Here is a 21,803-nt window from a genome sequence, read left to right as displayed (position 1 = left end):
TCACACAGAGTGAAATGCCAGCGTCATCCGTGAGCACACTGGGCTACCAGAACAGAGAGGGACTTCACACGCTCACATGCCCTAGGCTTTGATACACCTAACAGTTCTTAACTGTCAAAAGATAAGCCTGTCTGTTAAACACAAAATGTTAACACACCATTATACTAAATTTTAGTCTTCCAATTCAGTACTTCAAAGAATACTTAGTCTTAATTCATACTTTCTCCTCTGTTAAATTTCTGATAGGGCAATAAAGTTGTAAAGCTTTCTATGAAGTTGGAAATTAAATTTTAAGAATTGAAGGTGTAGGCATTATCATGGTTTCCAAATACAATACTCTCTTGGTATATGATTACATTTAATTGTTTTTCTTCCCTGGTTAATGACAGGATAAGTATAAACTCCTGTGGGGACAAAAATGCATTACTTTAAAAGTTAATGACAAACATATAATAAGAATATTTTCGAATATGTTTAGGAAAGAATTCAGAGCCTGAAGCAGAGCATAGACTTCATGGCTGACTTGCAGAAAACTCGAAAGCAGAAAGATGGAACAGACACCTCACAGAGTGGGGAGGACGGAGGCTGCTGGCAGAGAGAGAGAGAGGACTCTGGAGATGTTGAAGCACACGCCTTCAAGAGTCCCAGCAAAGAAAATAAAAAGTAAAAGATCTTTGGGATGTTAAGGTCAAACTGTCTTCTTCAAGCTAGTAAGGGGGAAAAATACTTATTCGGGGCCTGACTTGGGAAGACCAAGTGCTAGTGTGTCGGTGGTGGTGGTGTTTTGGCATGAAAGTCCATTTTGATGGTGTGATACCCCTCTTCTCATATGAAGCACTATATGGGATTGTCCAAACACAGTTCAGAAAGCAGTTCTAATGTGTATTCTTATTGAAGTAGTTTTAAAACCTATAAAGTGTCTTTTGGGACTGATATGGTCAGTGAGTTTATTTAAATAGAACTGTTTGTTTAAGAAAAAATGCATAGTCATTACCTCCTTCCATAAAGGAGCAAGGAGTTCAGTGGGAGCACAGGCACTGCTGCGTCTTAAGCAGATGGACTGTCACTGCAGCGTGCCCATGTTTTCCACCCAATGTCAGCTGGTGGGAGCAACGCTGAACCACTGTTCCACCTAGGCAGCCACCTGTGCAGCTGACAGCAGCCGCATCTGCCCGCTCACACTACTGGGAGCCAGCCCTGACCGCCCAGCACCTCACTGCCAACTTTGGGGAGGGTTGTAGTTAGCAGTTTGGGATTTTTGCTGTCATAATGCAGAGAAAGTAAACTAGTGACAAGTGTTTCTTTGTTCTAAGATTTACACACTTAAGTGCTTGTTTTAAATTTTAAAAATCAAACTTTAAAAGAACAATGGTATATTGTTCTCCCTTCAAAGTAATGTTTGAGGTAGAACTAATTTTTTTGTAAGTTCCCAGAAAAACGTTTAACACAAGTAACACTGGACAGAAAAAGGTAGGGAAATAACATGTTAGGTGTGCCTTACTATTTCTGTTCTTAAATTAGAGACCCTTAACAGGTCATCAAGGAAGTAAGTTTCAATGAGTGACTGTAGTACAAATGTCTCCACTTTAGTTGTATTCATATTTAGAATTCATTTGAATGTTTTCATCTTACTTATCTTTGTTTTTTTTTACTTAGTATTAATGTATATTTTCAGGAAAGACAAAGATATGCTTGAAGATAAGTTTAAAAGCAATAATTTAGAGAGAGAGCAGGAGCAGCTTGACCGCATCGTGAAGGAATCTGGAGGAAAGCTGACCAGGCGGCTTGTGAACAGTCAGGTGATTGAGCTTTGCCTTTTCTTTTCTCTACCTACTGATTTGGGGCATCTGAAACTTTTAGTTTTTAAATTGCTTGCGTATTTTTAATCCATATCTGCCATAGAGCTCTTCATCAGTATAATACTTAGCAGAAAAACAATTAATAATGGACAGACAATTCCCTACAATGGGTTTATCAGGGTGTTAAATGCATTTTCAACTCATGATATTTTCAACTTACAATGGGTGTGTTGGATGTAACTCCATTGTAAGTTGAGGACCATCTGTGTTCATTTGTAAAGTACATGATTAATCTTACCCTCTTTTACTGGATTTTTAAAAAATGAAGTTATAATATGTTCTAAAATTGGAACATGAACTACAGAATTTAAATTTACAGGAAAACATTTGTATTCTGATCTTTCGAAATCATATTGTTTAGCACATTGGTTTTATTTAATTTTAGATTCAAGGGGTACATACACCATTTTGTTACGTGGGTATATTGCATGATGCTGAGATTTGAGCTTCTCTTGAACCCATCACCCAAATAGTGAACATAATACCCAGTAGGAAGTTTCTGAACCCTTGCCCCCTTCCCTCCCTGCCCCCTTTTAGCATTTCCAGTGTCTGTTCTTCCCATCTTTGTGTCTGTGTGCACCAGTGTTTAGCTCCTACTTTTAAGTGAGAACATGGCAATATTTGTTTTTCTGTTTCTGCATTAATTTGTTTAGGATAGTGGCCTCCGTCTTCATCCATGTTGTTGCAGGGGACATGATTTGATTCTTTCTTATGGCTGTGTAGTATTCCATGGTGTGTGTGTGTACCGCATTTTCTTTACCTAGTCCTTTGTTGGTGGGCACCTAGGTTGATTCTGCGTCTTTGTTGTGCACAGTGCTGCAGTAAACATACAAATCCATGTGTCTTTTGAGTAAAATGATTTATTTTCCTTTGGTACATACCTAGGATTGCTGGGTCAAATTGTAATTCTATTTTTAGTTCTTTGGGAAATCTCCAAACTGCTTTCCACAGGAGCTGAACTAATTTACATTCTCACCAACAGTGAGCATTCCCTTTTCTCCACAACCTTGCCAGCATCTCTTATTTTTTGAGTTTTTAGTAATGATATAATATGGTATCTTATTGTGGTTTTGATTTGCATTTCTCCAATGATTAGTGATGCTGAGCATTTTCTCATATGTTTGTTGGCTGCTTGTATGTCTTCTTTTGAGTGGTGTCTGTTCATGTCCTTTGCCCAGTTTTTAATGGGGCTCTTTGTTTGTTTCTTGTTGATTTAAGTTCCTTATAGATACTGGGTATTAGTCCTTTATTAGATGCGTAGTTCACACATATTTTCTTCCGTTCTGTGGGATGTTTCTTTACTCTGTTGATAGTTTCTTTGGCTGTTCAGAAGCTCTGTAGTTTAATTAGGTCCCACTTGGGAATTTTTGTTTTTGTCACTTTGGCTTTTGAGAACATAGAAAATTCTTTGCCGAGGCCCATGTCCAGAAGAGTATTTCCAAGGTTTTATTCTAGGATTTTTATAATTTGAGGTCGTACATTTAAGTGTTTAATCCATTTGGAGTTAATGTTTGTATATTGTGAGAGATAGGAGTTCAGTTTCATCCTTCTGCACATGGTTAGCCAGTTTTCTTAGCGCCATTTATTGAGTGGTCTTTCTACTTTGTTTATTTTTGTCGACTTTGTCAAAGATCAGTCGGTTGTATGTATGTGGCTTTATTTCTGGGTTCTCTATTCTGTTCCATTGGTCTGTGAGTTATTTTGTTTATTTTTATCAGTATCATGCTGTTTTGGTTATTGTAGCCTTGTAGTTTTTTGGGAGCTTTTGTTTGGTTTGGTTTGATTTTGAGACAGGGTGTCACTCTGTTGCCCAGGCTGGAGTGTGCAGTGGCACAATCTTGGCTCACTACAGCCTCCACCTTGGGAGCTCAAGCAATTCTCCTGCCTCAGCCTTCCAAGTGGCTGAAAGTACAGGTGCGTGACACCATGTCCGGCTAATTTTTGTATTTTTTGTAGAAATGAGGTTTCACCATATTGCCCAGGCAGGTCTCAAACTCCTGAACTCAAGCGATCCACCCAACTCAGCCTCCCAAAGTGCTAGGATTACAGACATGAGCCACGTGCCCAGCCTGTAGTATAGTTTGAAATTGGGTAATGTGATGCCTCTGACTTTGTTCTTTTTGCTTAGAATTGCTTTGGCACTTCAGGCTCCTTTTTGGTTCCATGTGAATTTTAGAATAGTTTTTTCTGATTCTGTGAAGAATGATGTTGGGAATTTGATAGGAATAGCATTGAATCTGTAGATTGCTTTAGACAGTATGGACGTTTTAACAATATTGATTATTCCATGAGCATGGGATGTTTTTCCATTTGTGTCATCTATGATTTCTTTCAGCAGTGTTTTTTAGTTCTTCTAGAGCTCTTTCACCTCTTTACATATATTCTTAGGTATTTTATTTTTTGTGTGGCTGTTGTGAATAGGATTGCATTCTTGAATTGGTGCTCAGCTTGAACATAATTGGTTTATAGAAATGCTACTGATTTTTGTAAATTGATATTGTATCTTTACCAAAAATACATTTTTCTTTATATACTATGTATATAGAATTGTTTCTCTTATATCTAGTAATTTTAATAACATATATTAACTATTTTAACTCTTAGTAACCCTAATTTCAAGTGAAAACCCTAAGATTACTTAATATAACATGACTTTAAGATTTAAAATTACTGAAGAGAATTTTGAAACTAGTTTTATTTACCAAGGATTACTAAAGTTGTGTGAACTAAAAGGCATTTGAGCGAAATTCTTTTTTTTTTTTTTTTAATAAAATAATTGATTTAAGCACTTACTTTTCTTTGGTCAATTGATTAGAGCTCTTCCATGTATTTTGGTAGTGATACATCACATACACATGACACATGTATAGACATACAAACACACAGAAGCAGATCTTCTAGATTTATAAGATTCTTCATTTGCCAGTTTTCACTTTCTCTCCCCCTCTTAGACTATCAGTCATTTCCAAAGTCATAACAAAGTAGACGAAACAAGGTAGAAAATTTACATCTCAGAGGCACAGAAGCTGTACCTAAACACCATTACCTGAAAACAAGTTGATTGCCAGAAGGAGGTTGCAGTGAGCCAAGATTGCACCTCTGCAGTCTAGCCTGGGCAACAGAGCGAGACTCTGTCTCAAAAAAAAAAAAAAGTGTCCTCTTTTCAACTTAACTTGTTTCCTTATTAGATTACTGGTTTCAAGAGGGAGCCCTTTAAGGAACAGGGCCAAGAAAGCATGCAGTTTTTAGGGCCTAATACTTACTGGAAGGCAGGTTTTAGATCACCCCAAATCACTGAATCCTGGGTCCCCAGAAAGCTGAAGAGATCAGGTAATACAATACAGAAAAGAGCAGAGTTTTAGATCTGAGAGGAATCTGTCTGCTTACAACTCTTGGTATTCTGTGAGGAAAAACAGATTCTTCCCAAAAAGAGGAGTCTTTGATGCCTTTTCTGTTTACTCAAGAGATCACAAGCTGCCAGAAATTCCTTTAGGTCCCTAATATGGTATCGAGGGTGGCAAGAGGAAGGGGGTACAGCCAAACAGAACTCAGTTGACTGAGACATTTTACAGAGCCATTACAGCGGCGTTAAAACAGTAGACATATGTGTGTATATGTATAGCCCAAATAGCAGTTTTAACTGAGCCGACATTTGAATATGGAGCTCTTTTTTAAAAAATATTTTTCCTAATTGTAATTCCTACTCAGGTTGTTTTACTTTTGCTTCTGCTGCTAGCTGGGCTCCTGTTGCCAAACAAGCAGCCCACAAAAGTGGCCATCTTGCTGCAGTGGCTGCCGGCTGCCCTTCCTGACCACAGTGCGATGGACGGCTCTCAGCCGACAATCACTCCAAATACACTAGCGTTTTCAGGGCGTCCTTGTACTCACGCACAGGCATCTAAAACATGAGCCATACCACTCAACGAGGAAGTGGCTGCCACCTGGGATTTCCTCCACGGATGCTTCCTTCCCTTTGCCCATTTCTTGGTCCCTCAACTCCTGACTAGCTCACCACATGTTCCAGCTTAAATGTTTCCAGAAAGAAACATTTAACAGGGACTTAGGAACAGAAGCCATGTCTTGGGTGGCAGTGAGATGGTGGGTCCCTGTCACGTTGGTTTTAAAGCCAAGTAGGTGTATACATGCCTTTAAACAAGCCACTGCCCTCACCTCGTCCATAGTAGCCTTTTTTGATAGACTGGGGAGGACTAGGTGGCCTTAAGGACCCACAGAGCTCTTAGAATTCTGAGATTTTCTTCACCTCCATTTCTCTAGCCCATCATCCCCTGTGTGAAAGTCAGTATCTTGAGTTTAATGATTAGCCACCTGTAATATTAGTTTGGTTAAAATAAGGCTTTGTGGTTTGCTGCATATATGAATATGGTACAGGCTGAGCATCCCTAATCCAGAAATTCGAAATCTGAAATTCTCCAAAATCTGAAATTTTTTGAGCTCCGACATGATGACGTAAGTGGAAACTTCCACACCTGACCTCATGTGACGGGTGCACAAAATTATTTATTGTATAAAATTATTTTCTGGCTGTATCTGTAAAGTGTATATGAAACATAAATGAATTTTATGTTCCATCCCTAAGATATCTCATTATGTATATGTAAATATTCCAAAATCTGGGAAAATCTGCAATCCACAACACTCTGGTATCAAGCATTTCGGATAAAGGATACTCAGCCTGTTTGTATAAAACACTTCATTCCATCTGAATACTTTGGGTCATTGCAGTGCGAATTTGAAAGAAGAAAACCAGATGGAACAACGACGTTGGGACTTCTCCATCCTGTGGATCCCATTGTAGGAGGTAGGATCAGAGTAAAACTGTGCATGAACTTGATGCTATTTGGCAGAGAACAGTAACCTGGGTTAACATTTTAAAGCAACAAGCTTGAATATTGATCAGTCTGTGCCATTATGCACAAAGGATCTAGCTAGACATCATGTATTTCATGGGAACAGCTAGCCTAACTTTCACTTCATCTTGAAATAGGTACAGTATATCAAGTTTTCCTTAAAATTCAAAGTCCCTGAAATATTTTAAACCCGCCATTATCAAAGCCATAACTTTTAGATAGTAATTCCTAGCCCTGGTTTTAAGAGACTTTAGTATAGACACTCAGTTTAGAGGTATCTCATACACACAGAATATGATATTATAAATTTAACTGTTTATTTCAGGGAATAAAATGAATGTATATGCCACATAGTGCCTTAATAATAATGGAAGGTGTATGCTTAGTGACATCGTATCTTTCACTATAGTCAGTAGAAAGTTTGTAAAGATTGGGAATCTTTAGAACCTCAGTCATATTTTTGTTTTCTCAAATGATGTTTTAATGGAAATCATATAGGTTATATTTTGAAATTCGATGTCACAATTAGAACTTTTTGTCACTGGTCTGAGGAGAGAATCATGTATTGAGATATGCAAATGTGAGAATGTTAATTTATTCAACAAATATTTATTTTCATACTGTCATAATGAAAGAAGTAATTGGAAATACGAAAATGAATAATGACAGAATTTTTACCCTTAAGGAAACAGTCTCTGATGTTTATTGTTTGCTATGAGCAGGGTGCTGTCTTAGGAGCTAGCTGTGTAGTAGAGAACAAAACAGAGAGAGAGGAGTCCCTTTTCCTTGTTCTATGGAGTCGGGGGAAGAGGGCTCACATAAAGAGAAGTCTGTCCTTAATCAGTACTATGCAGGTGTGTGTCTATAATGAATAAATACTACAAAGGAAAAGAACAGCTATGATCATAATAGAAGAAACCAACCTAGTGTTTGGGGATCAGGGAAGGCATCCTTAAGGAGATGATGTTTAGGTTGAGTAAGGGATGAGAGAACAGCAGTTGTGAAAACCTTGAAGCAGGGAAGAGCATTTGAAGATGGAAAGAAGGGGACTATGAATGTTCTCTAAAGGAGGAGAACAGTAATAGAAGAAAAGGAGCTAGTGCTGTTTTCAAAACAAAACTCAGTTTCTACTTTGATGCAGACAAGTAGAATTTTATATGATCATAGGTCAAAGAATGCCACAGGATTGAGAACATTGCTCTTTCTACTGTAGCTGTGGTGAACATTTGGTGTTAGGAGATGCAGCTAACTGATGTAGGTGACACCTTAAGATCTGCTGCTTTCTGTGAAGCCGAGTGTGGTCTCTGCCCTTGCTCTGGTTTCCTGGGTTTCCAGTTTCTGAGACGTAATCAAATGTGGCCAAAGCTGACTTGGCTCCCCGTGTGCACAGCTCCCTCTGTAGGCCACTTTCATGGTTTAAGGTAGAAGACACCCCTGTTCATCTTCTCAGCTTCATTGTCTGGTACCCGTACCTATTAGGAAACCAAATTCCAGACTGTTGGCTGAGGAGAGAAGATCTGATTTAGATGTTCAGTTGCTTAACAGTGCCTTCACCACACTGGTCACTGATGGCAGTAGCCTCCGTTGAAGGCTGATCATGTGACACAAACTCAGACTTTTCTTCAGGAGAGCAGATGTCCCTCTGTTAGATACCGTGGGAGACCACATCTTCTCCTGCCAGCATCTTTTGCAGTCCCCTCAGGTGCCCATACGTGACATTTCTCTATGTCACGTATTCCCAGCTTCATCACAGGGATTCATTCCTGGCTAATGCCTGTTCTCGTTGCACTAAAAGTATGCCTTTCATAGATACTCGTTTATCCTTCATGTGTTAGTAGCCCTTTTGTCTTTAATGCAGGTGTTTTCCCTCAGTCTTTTACTAACCTTTGTACTGGTTAACTTTCATCTTAACATTAAAAGTCCCAGCTTTTAAAAGTTTTTGTGGCTTTTGTTTTTAATAAAAATTAATTTTTTAAGTGAAGTGTACATGATTATAAAGAATTCCAGGAAGCAGGAGAGTGTAATGAACAGGTCTGAGTTTTGGTCCTGGCTATAGTTCTGCCTTTCTGAGCTTTGATTTTCTTATAAAAGTGGATGTAGTAAGGGCTTCCCAGCCTCCTTCACGGTCATGCAGATGACATGCAGTGGTTTATGCGGAGTCACTCGGCAGAGGGCCCCGTGGGTCATGGCCATGTAGGCCTCCTTCACTGTGCTCTGTTTTATGTTGTAGAGCCAGGCTACTGCCCTGTGAGACTGGGAATGACAACTGGAAGACTTCAGTCTGGAGTGAATACTTTGCAGGGGTTCAAAGAGGATAAAAGGAACAAAGTCACTCCAGGTGAGGCTCCTGCATAGGAGTCATTTTTTTCTCTTCTCTGTTTTGGGATATTAGGGAAAGGAAGCACGATTATGCTTTATTCACTAGGTGGGCACCAGTATCTTGGTGGTATTTTTGCAACATTAATTAGCTATTTTATTAACTTCAGAAGAGACTGGAAAATTGGGTATTAGTATTCAAAATGAATTTTGTTCGTTCTTGTTCCTCTCCCTCTCCCTTGTAGGGAAGAATTCACTTGAGTTGTAACTTTACAAGTACCTGTTTGAGAGAAAATATCTTAGATTTGCGAACCAGTCAATGAAGTAGTAAAGTTAGGAGAGAATAAATAATCTTTTGGTAAAACAAAATAGATTGACATGCAAGTTAAAGAATAGTGTTACAGTATTTGATTTTTTCAACAGTGTTATATTTGAATTATGGGCCCTACAGTTCTTATGCACCACATTATGACTCCACATTTGCAAATATCAGCAAGGATGATTCTGATTTAATCTATTCAACCTATGGGGAAGACTCTGATCTTCCAAGTGATTTCAGGTGAGTCTCCAGTTAATATTCTGATTACATTTGTTTAAAAACATTAAAGTACATACGTGATTTGTGGATAGACTGACAAAGCTGGCCGAGTAGTAAAAAAAATGTGCTCAGTAATTTTTTTTTAAGCTGACAATAATGGATTCATAGTTACTATTATCCTTTAGTGGAGAGAGAGAGCATGTCTCCCTGATAGTAGCATCTGCAGTATTTTAATTCTTACAAAAATATATTTTTAAAGAGACTGTACCTCAGCCAGTACTAAAGTTTAGGAACTTGTTACTTCAAAACGTTGATGTGCCATCTGCTGTCTTATAACATGTTGTGTGTCAGTGAGTTATGGTCCAAACTTGGATCAGTTTGGGAACCTACAGTGCATTTTCCCCAAGAAAGGAAGCAGGATAGGATGGCTCTATTCCATAGGCAGCCCACATAAAAGCCTTTTTGACCAATCACATGCCAGGTAGACCATTGCAGTTAAACTCAACCATTCTTTATTGCATGTTTCTGTGGGAAGATCATCTCTGTGTTTCTGTTTAGGATGCTGAGCAGTTTGGATCCCATCAACATAATGAGATCCATCCTGACTTAGCAGGATTCTGGCTCAGGATGGGACACTGAGCTTGGGTTATGGCAGTAGTTTACTGGATATTATTCCTTCTTAGCAGTAGTGCCTTGCTAATTTTCATTACATATAAGAAATTAACCCTGTAGATTCATCAGTCCCCTGCTTTTCTGACAAAGAGGGAATCTGTTCACTTTTACATTAGTAAGTGTGGTTTGGTTGTTGTTGTTTTTACAAGGTAGAGGTCCTTAAGTCCGAAGTTGACTGTGGTTTCAGATCAAGCCATTTAATCTTTTAGACCTCACCAGCCTGAATGAATTCTTTCTGGATTATGCATCTATGCATTCCACAAATAGGGATTGCACAGGGGAACAACACTGGCAAAGGCCCATGCCCTCCTGTCAAATGATGACAAGTGCTTTGGAGAAAGGTAAAGCAGCAGAGAAGGAGAGAGTAGTGCTGGGGCTACGAGAGGGATGCACGTTTAAATCGGTCAGATAAGTCTGGTACAAAAGGGAAAGTTGAGCAAAAACTGAAGGAGGTGAGGAAGCAAGCAAGGCTGCTACCTGAAAGAACGTTCCAGGCAGTGCAGGAGCTGTGCAGAGGGCCTGAGTGGGAGCCTTCCCAACATACTTGAGAACAGCAGGAAGAAGCAGAAGAGTGCAGGCACATGGCCAGGGAGGGCGTTGATGAGAGTGGGTCTTTATAAGCACTTGGAATTTCATTCTCAGTGAGACGGAAGTTACGGGTGGATTGCGAGCAGAAGAGTGACCCGGTCCAGATTATGATGTTTAAAGGATCACCCTGGCTACTCTTGGAGAATAGACTGTAGAGAGGCAAGGGCAGAAGTAGGGAGATGAGAAATGGACCGGGGGAGTAGCAGGTGAGGTTCTGGGAAGGGCTCAGTCATCAGCCAGTAGGATTTCTTTACTGATTGAAGTGGGATGTGAGAGAGAGATGCCGAGGCTGACTCCAGGGTTTGCACACTGAGCCTGGAAGACTGCAGTTGCTATTTACCGAGAAGGGGGAAACTTTGGAACATTACTTGGGGGGAAGATCTAGCATTTCAATTTTGGATATTTTAAGCTTGAGATGTCTGTTAGACTTCCATGTGGAGCACCAAAGGGTGTGGTCCAAACTGGAGGTGTAACTTTTGAGAGTTTTTTGATCCCATATGAAAGTCCTGAGGTGAAGGTGATCACTGCAGACAGGAAGTGAGGGGGCGGGGAGCAGAAGATCCAGGGACTGAGTCTGCACCCGTCACTGAGGTTTCATTTTTCTTTGGAACGTTTTATTTTTACTGTGTTCTTCATATTATCTCATGATAATGTTATTGCTAATTAATATGTAGATACCATGTTGTGTCTAGGCAGAAATTTGATGTCATGATGTATAACCAAGGGTATCTAGTGGAAACAGTTGGCTCTGATGGGAGGATAAAGCCAGTGGAGGTGATTTATGTGAGACTTTCCTAACTGTCTCTTGCAGCATCCATGAGTTTTTGGCCACGTGCCAAGATTATCCGTATGTCATGGCAGATAGTTTACTGGATGTTTTAACAAAAGGAGGGCATTCCAGGACCCTACAAGAGATGGAGATGGTAAGAACACTGCTAACGAAACAGGGTAATTTATTATCGACTCTCAAGCATTAGTCATTCAGTATAATGAAACCATGGGATTAACAAGTATGACAGCTGAACTCTGTGGCCCTGAAAGACAGCCCAGCCCGGCTGGAGGCCACGGGTGGACAATAAATGGAAAGGAGTAATTTAGCTACCAGGATCTGTGAGGGCCTGAGCATTATCCTTATCTCCTCATCTTGGGAATGTAGGACTCTCAGAAGTCAGTGGGCATTGTGTCCTCTAACAAAAAAGGAAAGTTTTGCTCACTGGCCTGAAACTAAGTTGGCTAAAATGATAGGGAATGGCTTTTCCTCATGCAGTAATAGCACATCGGGAGGAACCTCAAGTTAAAAAGTAAAAAGCTTCCTCATTGCTATTTTATTAACATTTGTAAGCTATCTCTAGTTCACTTGGAGATAGTTGGTAATCTGGAATCATTCAGAGTTTTGGCTTAAGGATTAGAACCAGAAAATGTTCCTACTGATACAGAAGAGAGTTGATCTCCAGAATGTTCCTGTCACAATAGTTAGAGGAACCCTGTGTCTTTTGGAGGTCTAACTCTTAATGGTGACTGTGACTGTAGTGCCTGGTACCCTGCTCACAACTGCACATATGGTTGCTGGGTGACCTGTCAGCAGAGCTGAGGTTAGTGCCTCGGTCAGGCCCAACGATGACTGCTGTAAAATATCCGCACTTGGACTGCTTTCATCACATGACCTAAAAAATGAAATTTTACATCAATTTAAAAAATACATATTTTTTTACCATATCCTCATCAATTAATCTGAATGAATTAATAGTCTAACGAAAATTGAATATTTTTCATTTGGTGAATATGGCAATGTGTTTCAAAATGTCAAGTGTCTTTGTCCTTCAATATAGCAGTTCCTCTTCTCAGAATTTATTCTAGAAAAAATAACAAAAGTTACATATAAGGATACATTGTTGATAATTTTTAGAAATTGGGAATTGGTTAAATAACTCACAACCTTTCAAAGAAAGATGACATCATTGATTGATGTCCATGATATATTTGTCTCTTGTTCCTGGGTGCATTATCTCTGAAGAGCAAGATTGGGAAGCTTTCACATTCTCTGTAGCATTTGATTATTTTACAGTAATCCTCTGCTATCTGAGAATATTGCTGTGTTCATGCACAGTAATCCCTAGAACTCCTTCCTGTCTTCTTGTCAGGGATTTTTCTGATAAAAACAGATACCATTTATTTACATATTTATAAGTTATTTACCAAATACCTTCTTAAACATGTATATAGCTTTTGATCAGGCATGGAAATAACATCACCAGTAATAAGTACCCCAGCTCACAGAATCCTCTCAAAATGCTAATAATTATATTTAGTCATTTTGGCCTGAAAAATTATATTCCAGTAGTCCATATTTGTATTCATTTTCTCTTGCCAAGAAACTCCTGACAGTTCTCTCTTTTCCTTGATATTTGCCTTCATGTGTTTTCCTAAAAAGCTGTTTTTCTTCATCCTTATAGTCATTGCCTGAAGATGAAGGCCATACTAGGACACTTGACACAGCAAAAGAAATGGAGGTGATTTTATTTTACACTTTACAAGAAATATTTAAATGGAAAATAAGGGGAGTAAGAGAAGTCTTGAGAATGGGAAGGCCCATTGGGTAAGAAGGAAAAAGGTTAGTGAGTAGAGTTGTGAGGGCCTAGCTGAAATGGCAAACCATAAATGCATATCAGTGCCAAGTTGCACAATTATACAGTTTCTCCACCACAAGTTTTTAGCCCATATGTAGGTAGAGAAATCAGGTGGATCAATGGAGTTAGAGTTGGAGAGCCATACCATAGTATAAATGGAACCATTAGCTTTTGATTGCTTAATATCTGGGTTGATCTATTCCTAAAAAGCAATGTTGAGGTTATGGAAACTCTTGAGTCTTAATGATTCTGAAAATAAAAACTCCATCTTTTTTTTTTTTTTTTTTGAGATGGAGTCCCGCTCTGTTGCCCAGGCTGGAGTGCAGTGGCACAATCTCGGCTCACTACAACCTCCGCCTCCTGGGTTCAAGCAGTTCTCTTGCCTCTGCCTCCCGAGTAGCTGTGATTACAGGTGCATGCCACCATGCCCAGCTAAATTTTTTTTTTGTATTTTTAGTAGAGACCAGGTTTCACTATGTTGGCCAGGCTGGTTTCAAACTCCTAACGTCAGGTGATCCGCCCACCTCGGCCTCCCAAAGTCCTGGGATTACAGGCATGAGCCACTGCGCCAGGCCAACTCCATCCTTTTTAAGATTTTGTTTCTCTCATGCAATACTGACAGCCTAGTTTGGAGGCCTGGAGAAGACCCAGGAAGTGTATCAATAGGAATGCAAGTATACGGACTAGATGGACTGAAATATGAAATAGTCTTTGAATCTCGAAAACACAAGGCATTGTCATCACCAAAAGCTCTTCACAGTTTAAGCAACAACAAGGCTCTCATTACTTCATCTTTAGAATAGTTGCCATACTAAACAAATGATATAAATTGTATAAGATACATCATTACATTTCACAGAAGTATGGATTTATTGAATACCTGTTTTTGCCAAGATTTGGGAATAGCATTTTAAAAGGGTGTTCTGGAAATTCATTTTCTGTAAGCATCAAAATTAGGACTCCATAGTAAATAGGTAGAATAACTTTGCCTGTAAATACATGCCATCTGAGTAATTTCTAGTTAACACTGCTGTGGCTTAGCAAGCGCCAGTAATTGCCTGTTTTTCCTTTTGAAGCAGATTACAGAAGTAGAGCCACCAGGGCGTTTGGACTCCAGTACTCAAGACAGGCTCATAGCGCTGAAAGCAGTAACAAATTTTGGCGTTCCAGTTGAAGTTTTTGACTCTGAAGGTAAGTGTCTCCAGAGGGTTTGATTGAAACACTGCATGATGTAGGCAGTCAAGATTTCATGTCTCATAAGTGCAGATTAACATAGCCATTCACCACAGGAAGATCTTGGCTTACCAAGTTAAATGAATGGGTATGGCGTGTTGATTTCATTTCAAGCGGATTACTCTTTTGAAGGGAGAAGGCTAACCAATAATTAGCAAAGCCCTAGAGCCTAGGATTCGGTTTACTGCACAAGATCAAACAGAAGTGTGTCTGTTTTCTTCAGTGTGTTCTTTTTCTTACCACACAGAAGCTGAAATATTCCAGAAGAAACTTGATGAGACCACCAGATTGCTCAGGGAACTCCAGGAAGCCCAGAATGAACGTTTGAGCACCAGACCCCCTCCAAACATGATCTGTCTCTTGGGTCCCTCATACAGAGAAATGCATCTTGGTATGTTTTGCCTCCCATAAGAGGAGAGTCACGGGATGCTTCAAAGAAAAAACTTCTTGAGTACAGTGGTGATGCCACTATAGAGTAATGCTGATGTGAATCCCAGGGACAGTTTGTTTTGTTTTCTTTGCATGTGTACATTTACTGTTCTTTGGGATGCCTCTATCTAAAGGAACCATGCTTTAGTATCTGGAACTTTGTTTTTCTTTTTAGCTGAACAAGTGACCAATAATCTTAAAGAACTTGCACAGCAAGTAACTCCAGGTGATATCGTAAGCACGTATGGAGTTCGAAAAGCAATGGGGATTTCCATTCCTTCCCCCGTCATGGAAAACAACTTTGTGGATTTGACAGAAGGTACGTGCCCTGTTTTCTCTGGGAAAGCAGAAAGCTATGGTGACTATAGTCATCCCTCAGTGTCTGCCCGAGATTGGTATCAGGACCCTGGATTTGGTATTTACCCCACAAAGATACCAAAATCTGTAGATGCTCAAGTCCCTAACATAAAATGTATTTGCCTATACCCTACACACAACCTCCAGTATACTTCAAATCATCTCTACTTATATACTTCATAGAATGTAGTTAATAGACTGTATTTTTTATATTTTTTTCATTGTTTGTTGTATTTTTTTAATTGGGTTTTTTCCCCAAATATTTTTGATTGGCAGTTGGTTGAATCTGCAGATGTGGAACCCATGGATAAGAAGGGTCAACTGTAAAAGGAACATTTATCTGTTTTTAATGTATAAACTACTCTTAGTTTTCTTTTTATCTTGTCTAAAGAATTAATAAAGATTTCCTGTGTGCAGAAGAGCCACAATGATCACCTGATAATGCGCCTAGTCTTCAGCCTTGGATGTGGTGAAGAAGGGCTCTCAGCAGTTATGCTTCTGGATGGCAGCTTGACTTTCGTGTCCCCTTTTTAATTAAAAGGTAAAAACAATGTTGAATTAAGTGATGTCTTTTTCTTTCAGACACTGAAGAACCTAAAAAGACGGATGTTGCTGAGTGTGGACCTGGTGGAAGTTGAGGCTGCCTGGTATTTGATTATATATTATGTACATACTTTTTCATTCTTAACTTAGAAATGCTTTTCAGAAGATATTAAATATTTGTAAATTGTGTTTTTAATTAAACTTTGGAACAGCGAATTTGAATGTTCCAGAGGTTGGACTTGTATTAGGTAATAAAGCTGGACGTGGGACTCGTGAGGAAGGAATGTGCTTGGGGCTGTTGCCATACCTGTGCAGCATTCTTTCAAAATAGTGCCTTCCCATGCTTCTTCCTTATGTCCCACAGACAGGACCATCACTAAGAAACGTTCTTAAAACGGCCCCATCCAGTGAGATTTTCCGTTATACGAACATACTTGAAATAATTTTAGAATTTACTGCTGTGGTTCTGCCCCTGCATACCCAGTGGGAATGATGCCCTTGTATGGGTAATTAGGCACCTCCCACTCACCCCTGACAAAAGCACACTGGGAGTTTTATAGCACTGTCACATGGCTAGTGTTCTTTTTTGGTTTTTTCCGTTTTTTAAAGAAAGAGTTACTTAGTACTATAGCAAAGTAATAAGCCAAATAAGATAAACTAAGTCATCCTTGAATAGATCAGGGAATTATCAGATTACCAAAAGGTGACATTTCTACTTACTGTTTATCTGAAATACAAAGGTCAAGTACCCAAGGAGTTGAACTCTAAGTAGGAGACCACAAGATTCATGGCCCCCTTTTAGCAGCAAGCCGAGATAAATGGTGATTTTGCTGAATCTGTATAGAACCTGTTATACACAAGGGAAAAAAATCAGGATGGAGATAGCCTTGTTCAGTGAACAAATTAAGTTTGAAGGCCCTTATACAATCCTCCTATAAATCACCCAGGCAGGAAGCCGTTTGATTTCCATTTTCCTGACTTTGAAAATTAGTATTTAGGAAGAACAAATAGGGTAAAGGAAAATTAATTCCCTCAAAAGACTTAAAATCTTATGCTAAAAGAGTCAAATTTTCAAGTTGTTTGAGACTACTTTTAATCTCTAGTGAGTTCATGAGGACCACGAAAATAAATTTAAAATACCTTCAGATATTTGAGTTTTTCAAATTGCTAATTTAATGTATAAAAAGCAGCTAAACACTGGTACTTTATAAAAATGAAACAGCATTTTGAAACAAATGTTACAGATCTATAAATATTCATTATATAGAATAAACCCTAGTTACTTGCATGCACCACCTCAAATCATATTTCTTTACACTGACCTATTATATACACAAAGTATACAGTGGTTAATGATCTTCTCTTCTGTTTGTTTGTTAGGAAATTTCCTCAATAAGCCAGAAAACTTCAGGTATTATTTTCACAAAAGTTAACTCAGGAGAAATTGTAAGGAAGTCCTTGACCCATGGAGAAGGTCACTGTTTGTTTGTTAGATACATGTGTCTGTCATAAAACAAAATGACACCAGTAATTACTTGGTAATTTAAAAACAAGTTCATAAAAAGAAAATACCTGCAGGTAATTTTTATGGTCAGTTATATTCTATAACCTGAACACTGAAAACTAAAAACTTACTTACAAACTATTATTATCTGAGCACAGCACAGTGCTTTGCTTTAATTGGAAATAAAAATGCATGAGTGGTAATCAGTTATTTGTTAAACTCCCAACTGGGGTTTCTGTTACTGAAGAAAAAAACAACTTAAATATTCCAAGAGTACAAATATGCTGACCTCAGAGAGGCCCAGTGCACTAATGTGTTTCTATGTTTTATATTAGCAACAGAAACCTTCCTGACTTGCCAGGAGAGCCCCCGCCGGGCAGCCCTGGTCACTGCTAGATCTTGAGAGCACAGATTTCAGTATAGTATTCATGTGAAACCAGCCCTTCATGTAAAAAGTTTTGGTGTGTAAAAAAAGGCAACTTAAGCGAGGCTAATTGCCCTTACCAGCATTGTTACCATGAAATTCCTTTATACAGCAAGTTCTTCTATTCATACTGATTCCAGTTATGTGCAGCACATGAGAGCTGCCACTAGTCTACCCAGCACCTTTGTGCAAATTAGAATACACCTGCCCTTCCTCGGGCTGATAAAGCCACACGACACAGCACAGGCAGACAGGTTCAATTTTCGTTCCCTCCACCGCCACCCCCGCACTTAGCTGTACTCTTAATTTGCAGCCGGGGGCATCTCATCCCAGGACCCCAACAAGTCTGGTCAGTCACCCAATCTGCAACCCTGTATAATCATCTTGTAAAGAAGGCTCCTGTATGCAAGACTTTGTGTAGAACTTTACGGGGTTCATGGGGACACCTAGCTAAGAATCCCTGCTATGTAGGGAAACTGAGTGCATTAGAAATCCTGGCGATGCTCTGGTGATGAGGCCACCGGTTAAGTCTTCCGGTTATGAAGTCCATTCAGAAAAAGTCATGGGCAGTTTGGTCATTTCTCACCCTGTTACAGTCAGGTTGACTTTCAATTCCTTGGGAAGTTGAAGCACAGTAAGACACATCCCCAAAACCTGGCTTTTTGCATTTGCCTTGACTCACGCAGTTTCAGAGCAAGAACGGCTCAGCATTTGTGAGGGGGCGGGCTTCCCAGATCCAGGAGCCTCTGCATGCACCCATGCGGAGTAGATCCTTCTAGTTTTGAAGCTCTCCAGAGTTAGCTGTGAAGACTAAAGGAAAAGAAGAGATGCACTCACAGGTTGTCCAAGTTGTCTCTAAACAGACTCCATTCCTTTCTGGTAAGAAAAGTAAGATACAGTTGAAGGACGGCAGGGGAGAACGCAAAGATGTGTGAGTATCAAGGAAGAGCTGAAAGGCCGCACCTTACTTTCAAAGCACCTCTCTCCAGAATGCTTGCCTCACAAGCTGCCTCATTCAAAGGCAAGGCTCTGCTGCTCCCTGCCTTCTTGCTGTGACCACATTCCTCATTCCTCAGGACTGTATCCCCACAGCCAGCTGACCCCATAAGCTGATGCTAGACAGTAGTCCTCCTTACATGTCAGTGGTTAAAAAGGCAGAGCATACACTGGAGGGAAGAGATTTATGTCTAGTGTCTAAAAAGTCATTCAAAAGGATAAAAACCCCATTAATGTATTCATTTAAAACAAACATGCCAGACAAGGCAAAAAGTAACAGTGTTAATTGTGGTGTTTTTCTCTCTACTGTTTGAAACCGTTTACAGATGTAAAACACCCCTTTCAGCTTCATTTACCAGAATGCCTCTGTGAGAAATGCTGTCATTGCCAGGCCTACCAGGGAGAGGGAGTCTCCAATCCGTGCTAGACAGCTCAGCTTACTCCCCCCTTGGTGTCTAGAAAAACAGACCTCACTTGTGCGTGCCCACAGGCCACTGAGGTGGAAGTCTGTTTTCATCATGTGCTAAAGTTGCCTGCCTAGCACCTCAGGGAACAAAGATCTCAAAGTCAGCCCTGAACCAGTGAACATTCTCCAGCTGGCCTGGAAACTGTTACAGACCAGGCACAGAGGTTCTGGCCTCCCCTGCGCATTATGGCTCAGTGGCTGCTTCGAGCCAGAATCTGGTGCATGTGTCTGAGAAATCCTCCAGTGCAGGTCCAAAGAAGCCAACATGCACAGCCATCTGCATGCCTTTGGGATTGGCGTGGGGCGGAGTCTTCTCCTGGGCTTGCTTCAGGGAAGGAGACTGGCTTCACAGCCTTTTCGGAATCCAGCAGGAGCCCTCAGTTCAGCCCCAGCCCCTGAAACTTGGCAGTGTCCGTACAGACAAAGTAAGTCCTCAGCTCGCCTTTGCCTTTGACGTTGATCAGGCCACGGCATTCACAAGAGTACCCGAGGCCCTGGAGGATGGTGCAGGTCTCCTCGGTAACCTGAAAAGGAAGAGAGACCTTCAGAGGCGGGAAGAACACCTGTCATGGTAGGGACAGATAGAGACTGCCCAGGCACACGGTCTGCCTTCCCTGGAGAGTGTGATAGCTAGAACCATGGCTGCTGGGTGAGACAGCAGCTCTTAAGTCCAAGTCCCCTCACCTCTGGGGAAGATCTTTTCCCCTTAGTCACCTGCTTCCCCAGTGGGTCTTTACCTGGATTTTCCCAAGTTCTCCAGTGCTTTCCATTCGGCTGGCCACGTTGACAGTGTTTCCCCAGATGTCATACTGAGGTTTTCGGGCCCCAATCACTCCAGCAATCACAGGCCCATGGTTTATGCCTGAAGATGATGTTTACAGTTACCCAAGCGTGCAGGCAAAGCCTCAAGCTTCTGCCCTTAGGGGAGTCCAGAGAATCCATACCCCAGCACAGGATGCGGGGACAAAACAACTAGAGTGAAGGCTGGGTTGCTTCCCAGAGTCACTGTGTTGCAGTCGGTCTTGGGGTATGAGGAGGGCATTCCCCGGCCAGCTCTTTTTCAGACTCAGAAGTCTGGGTTTGATGTTAACACTTGTATCTGCTAATCTCCCTTTTAACAAAGAATACTTTGTTAAAAGTATTAACAAAGGCCTGGCTTTGAGTGCAGGCCCGCAACTATTTAGGTTTAGTAACTTTGCTTCCTTCTCTATATTTTAAGGTCACCTGTTTACAGACAATAATTTTGGTTCTCCATTTTCTGTAGTTACGTATTATTAAAACTCTCAATGGTAACTATATGCAAAACGTCAGAATAATTGTCCAACTGCTGAGCTTGTCAGATCAGAGGGATTTCTAAAACCTTTCATAATAGATGGCCAGGTGCAGCTGTGCCGCACAGACTGGGTGGACTGGCCTAGAGGCAGGGGCTCCCCACCCCGCTCCATCACCCGGGCTCACCGACGCGGAGGCGGAAGGAGTTGAAGGAGTGCCTGTTGATGCCGTCCAGCTTACTCATCAGGGCGATGCTGAACTCCACCATGACACCAATGTGGGCATGCTGCCGCTCCAGCTCCTGCGGGACAGGCTGTGGATCAGATCCTTGCATCTCCAGAGCCCCCAGACCTAGTGGGCCCTGGCGTGCCACTCTTGTTGAGGATCCCCACCACTAAAATCCTGGCTGAGCCCTACAAGCACCTGTGCCCCTCCCCCAGGACGGGATAAGGGCACACCCTTTAAGTAAGGTGACAGGTCACCTTTAAGTGAGGACAGTCAGCTGAATTTCCCCTCTTGGGCTTGAGTACCTGGTTCTCGTGCCCTGAGGCGACGCTGAGCCCTGCAGCTGCCATGTATGTGCTGCCGATGGTCTTGATCTTCTCCACGCCGCTGAACTTGGGCTTCAGTAGGAGCTGCAGGCAAGAAGGAAGCGGTGAAGCAGCCGCCACTCCATAGCCGCAGCCAGGCTGCCCCCGCTCCTCAGGAAGGGTGTGGGGGTTCCCTCCACCCATCGCCGCCTCTCGCACACACGTCTCATGGCTGCCCTGCCAGCTGAGCGCATGACTAAGCATGGTGAGGACATGGCCCTTGGCGGCTCCTGCTCTTCCTGTTGTCTCCGTCCCCACACTGTCTCCCTCTTCCCTTCCATCTGTGTCTGCACAGAGCAAACACAGCATTATCTACACAGGAATGTAGATTCTTTGTCTCCAGCAAAGAATTCAACCCAAACTGATTTCCTCTGTTTGGCTTGGTTGATAGCGTGGGCTTAGTTGGAAATGAAGCTAAGGGGCCTGAATCTAATCTTAGCAAGCTGCCCATCACAGAGAAGATGCCAACGAATGATTTGCTGCATAAAACAGAATGAAAAAGAAATGTGTACCTTTATATT

The 21,803-nt window shown here is 41.0% G+C and overlaps 2 protein-coding genes across 13 annotated transcripts in view; one reads left to right on the top strand and one right to left on the bottom strand.

Moving 5' to 3' along the window:
* Window positions 1-21,787, top strand: part of BRD7 (bromodomain containing 7) — a 53,955-nt gene extending 32,168 nt beyond the window's left edge. Inside the window, exons 7-18 of one of the 6 annotated variants that reach the window (XM_055099542.2) lie at window positions 479-663; window positions 1,676-1,799; window positions 6,603-6,678; window positions 8,958-9,065; window positions 9,467-9,602; window positions 11,653-11,764; window positions 13,295-13,351; window positions 14,548-14,659; window positions 14,949-15,092; window positions 15,306-15,449; window positions 16,070-16,134; window positions 20,793-21,787. In XM_055099542.2, the coding sequence (XP_054955517.1) occupies window positions 479-663; window positions 1,676-1,799; window positions 6,603-6,678; window positions 8,958-9,065; window positions 9,467-9,602; window positions 11,653-11,764; window positions 13,295-13,351; window positions 14,548-14,659; window positions 14,949-15,092; window positions 15,306-15,449; window positions 16,070-16,125 (1,254 nt within the window). In that variant the 3' untranslated portion in view covers window positions 16,126-16,134; window positions 20,793-21,787. Of the gene's footprint in view, window positions 1-478; window positions 664-1,675; window positions 1,800-6,602; window positions 6,679-8,957; window positions 9,066-9,466; window positions 9,603-11,652; window positions 11,765-13,294; window positions 13,352-14,544; window positions 14,660-14,948; window positions 15,093-15,305; window positions 15,450-16,069; window positions 16,247-20,792 lie in introns of those variants that run through there. The other 5 variants (XM_034940136.3, XM_034940137.4, XM_034940135.4 and 2 more) reach the window with 5 other exon arrangements.
* Window positions 17,180-21,803, bottom strand: part of ADCY7 (adenylate cyclase 7) — a 72,444-nt gene continuing 67,820 nt past the window's right edge. For all 7 annotated transcript variants that reach the window (XM_034940133.3, XM_034940129.3, XM_003819811.5 and 4 more), the window contains 4 exons: window positions 21,223-21,327; window positions 20,879-20,993; window positions 20,158-20,282; window positions 17,180-19,944 (listed from right to left, as the gene is read on the bottom strand). In XM_034940133.3, coding sequence (XP_034796024.3) covers window positions 19,798-19,944; window positions 20,158-20,282; window positions 20,879-20,993; window positions 21,223-21,327 — 492 coding nt within the window. In that variant the 3' untranslated portion in view covers window positions 17,180-19,797. The remainder of the gene's footprint in view (window positions 19,945-20,157; window positions 20,283-20,878; window positions 20,994-21,222; window positions 21,328-21,803) is intronic.

Source organism: Pan paniscus, chromosome 18 (assembly GCF_029289425.2).
Source record: "Pan paniscus chromosome 18, NHGRI_mPanPan1-v2.0_pri, whole genome shotgun sequence".
Classification (NCBI taxonomy): domain Eukaryota; kingdom Metazoa; phylum Chordata; class Mammalia; order Primates; family Hominidae; genus Pan; species Pan paniscus.
This window is presented reverse-complemented; position numbering and strand designations above follow the sequence as displayed.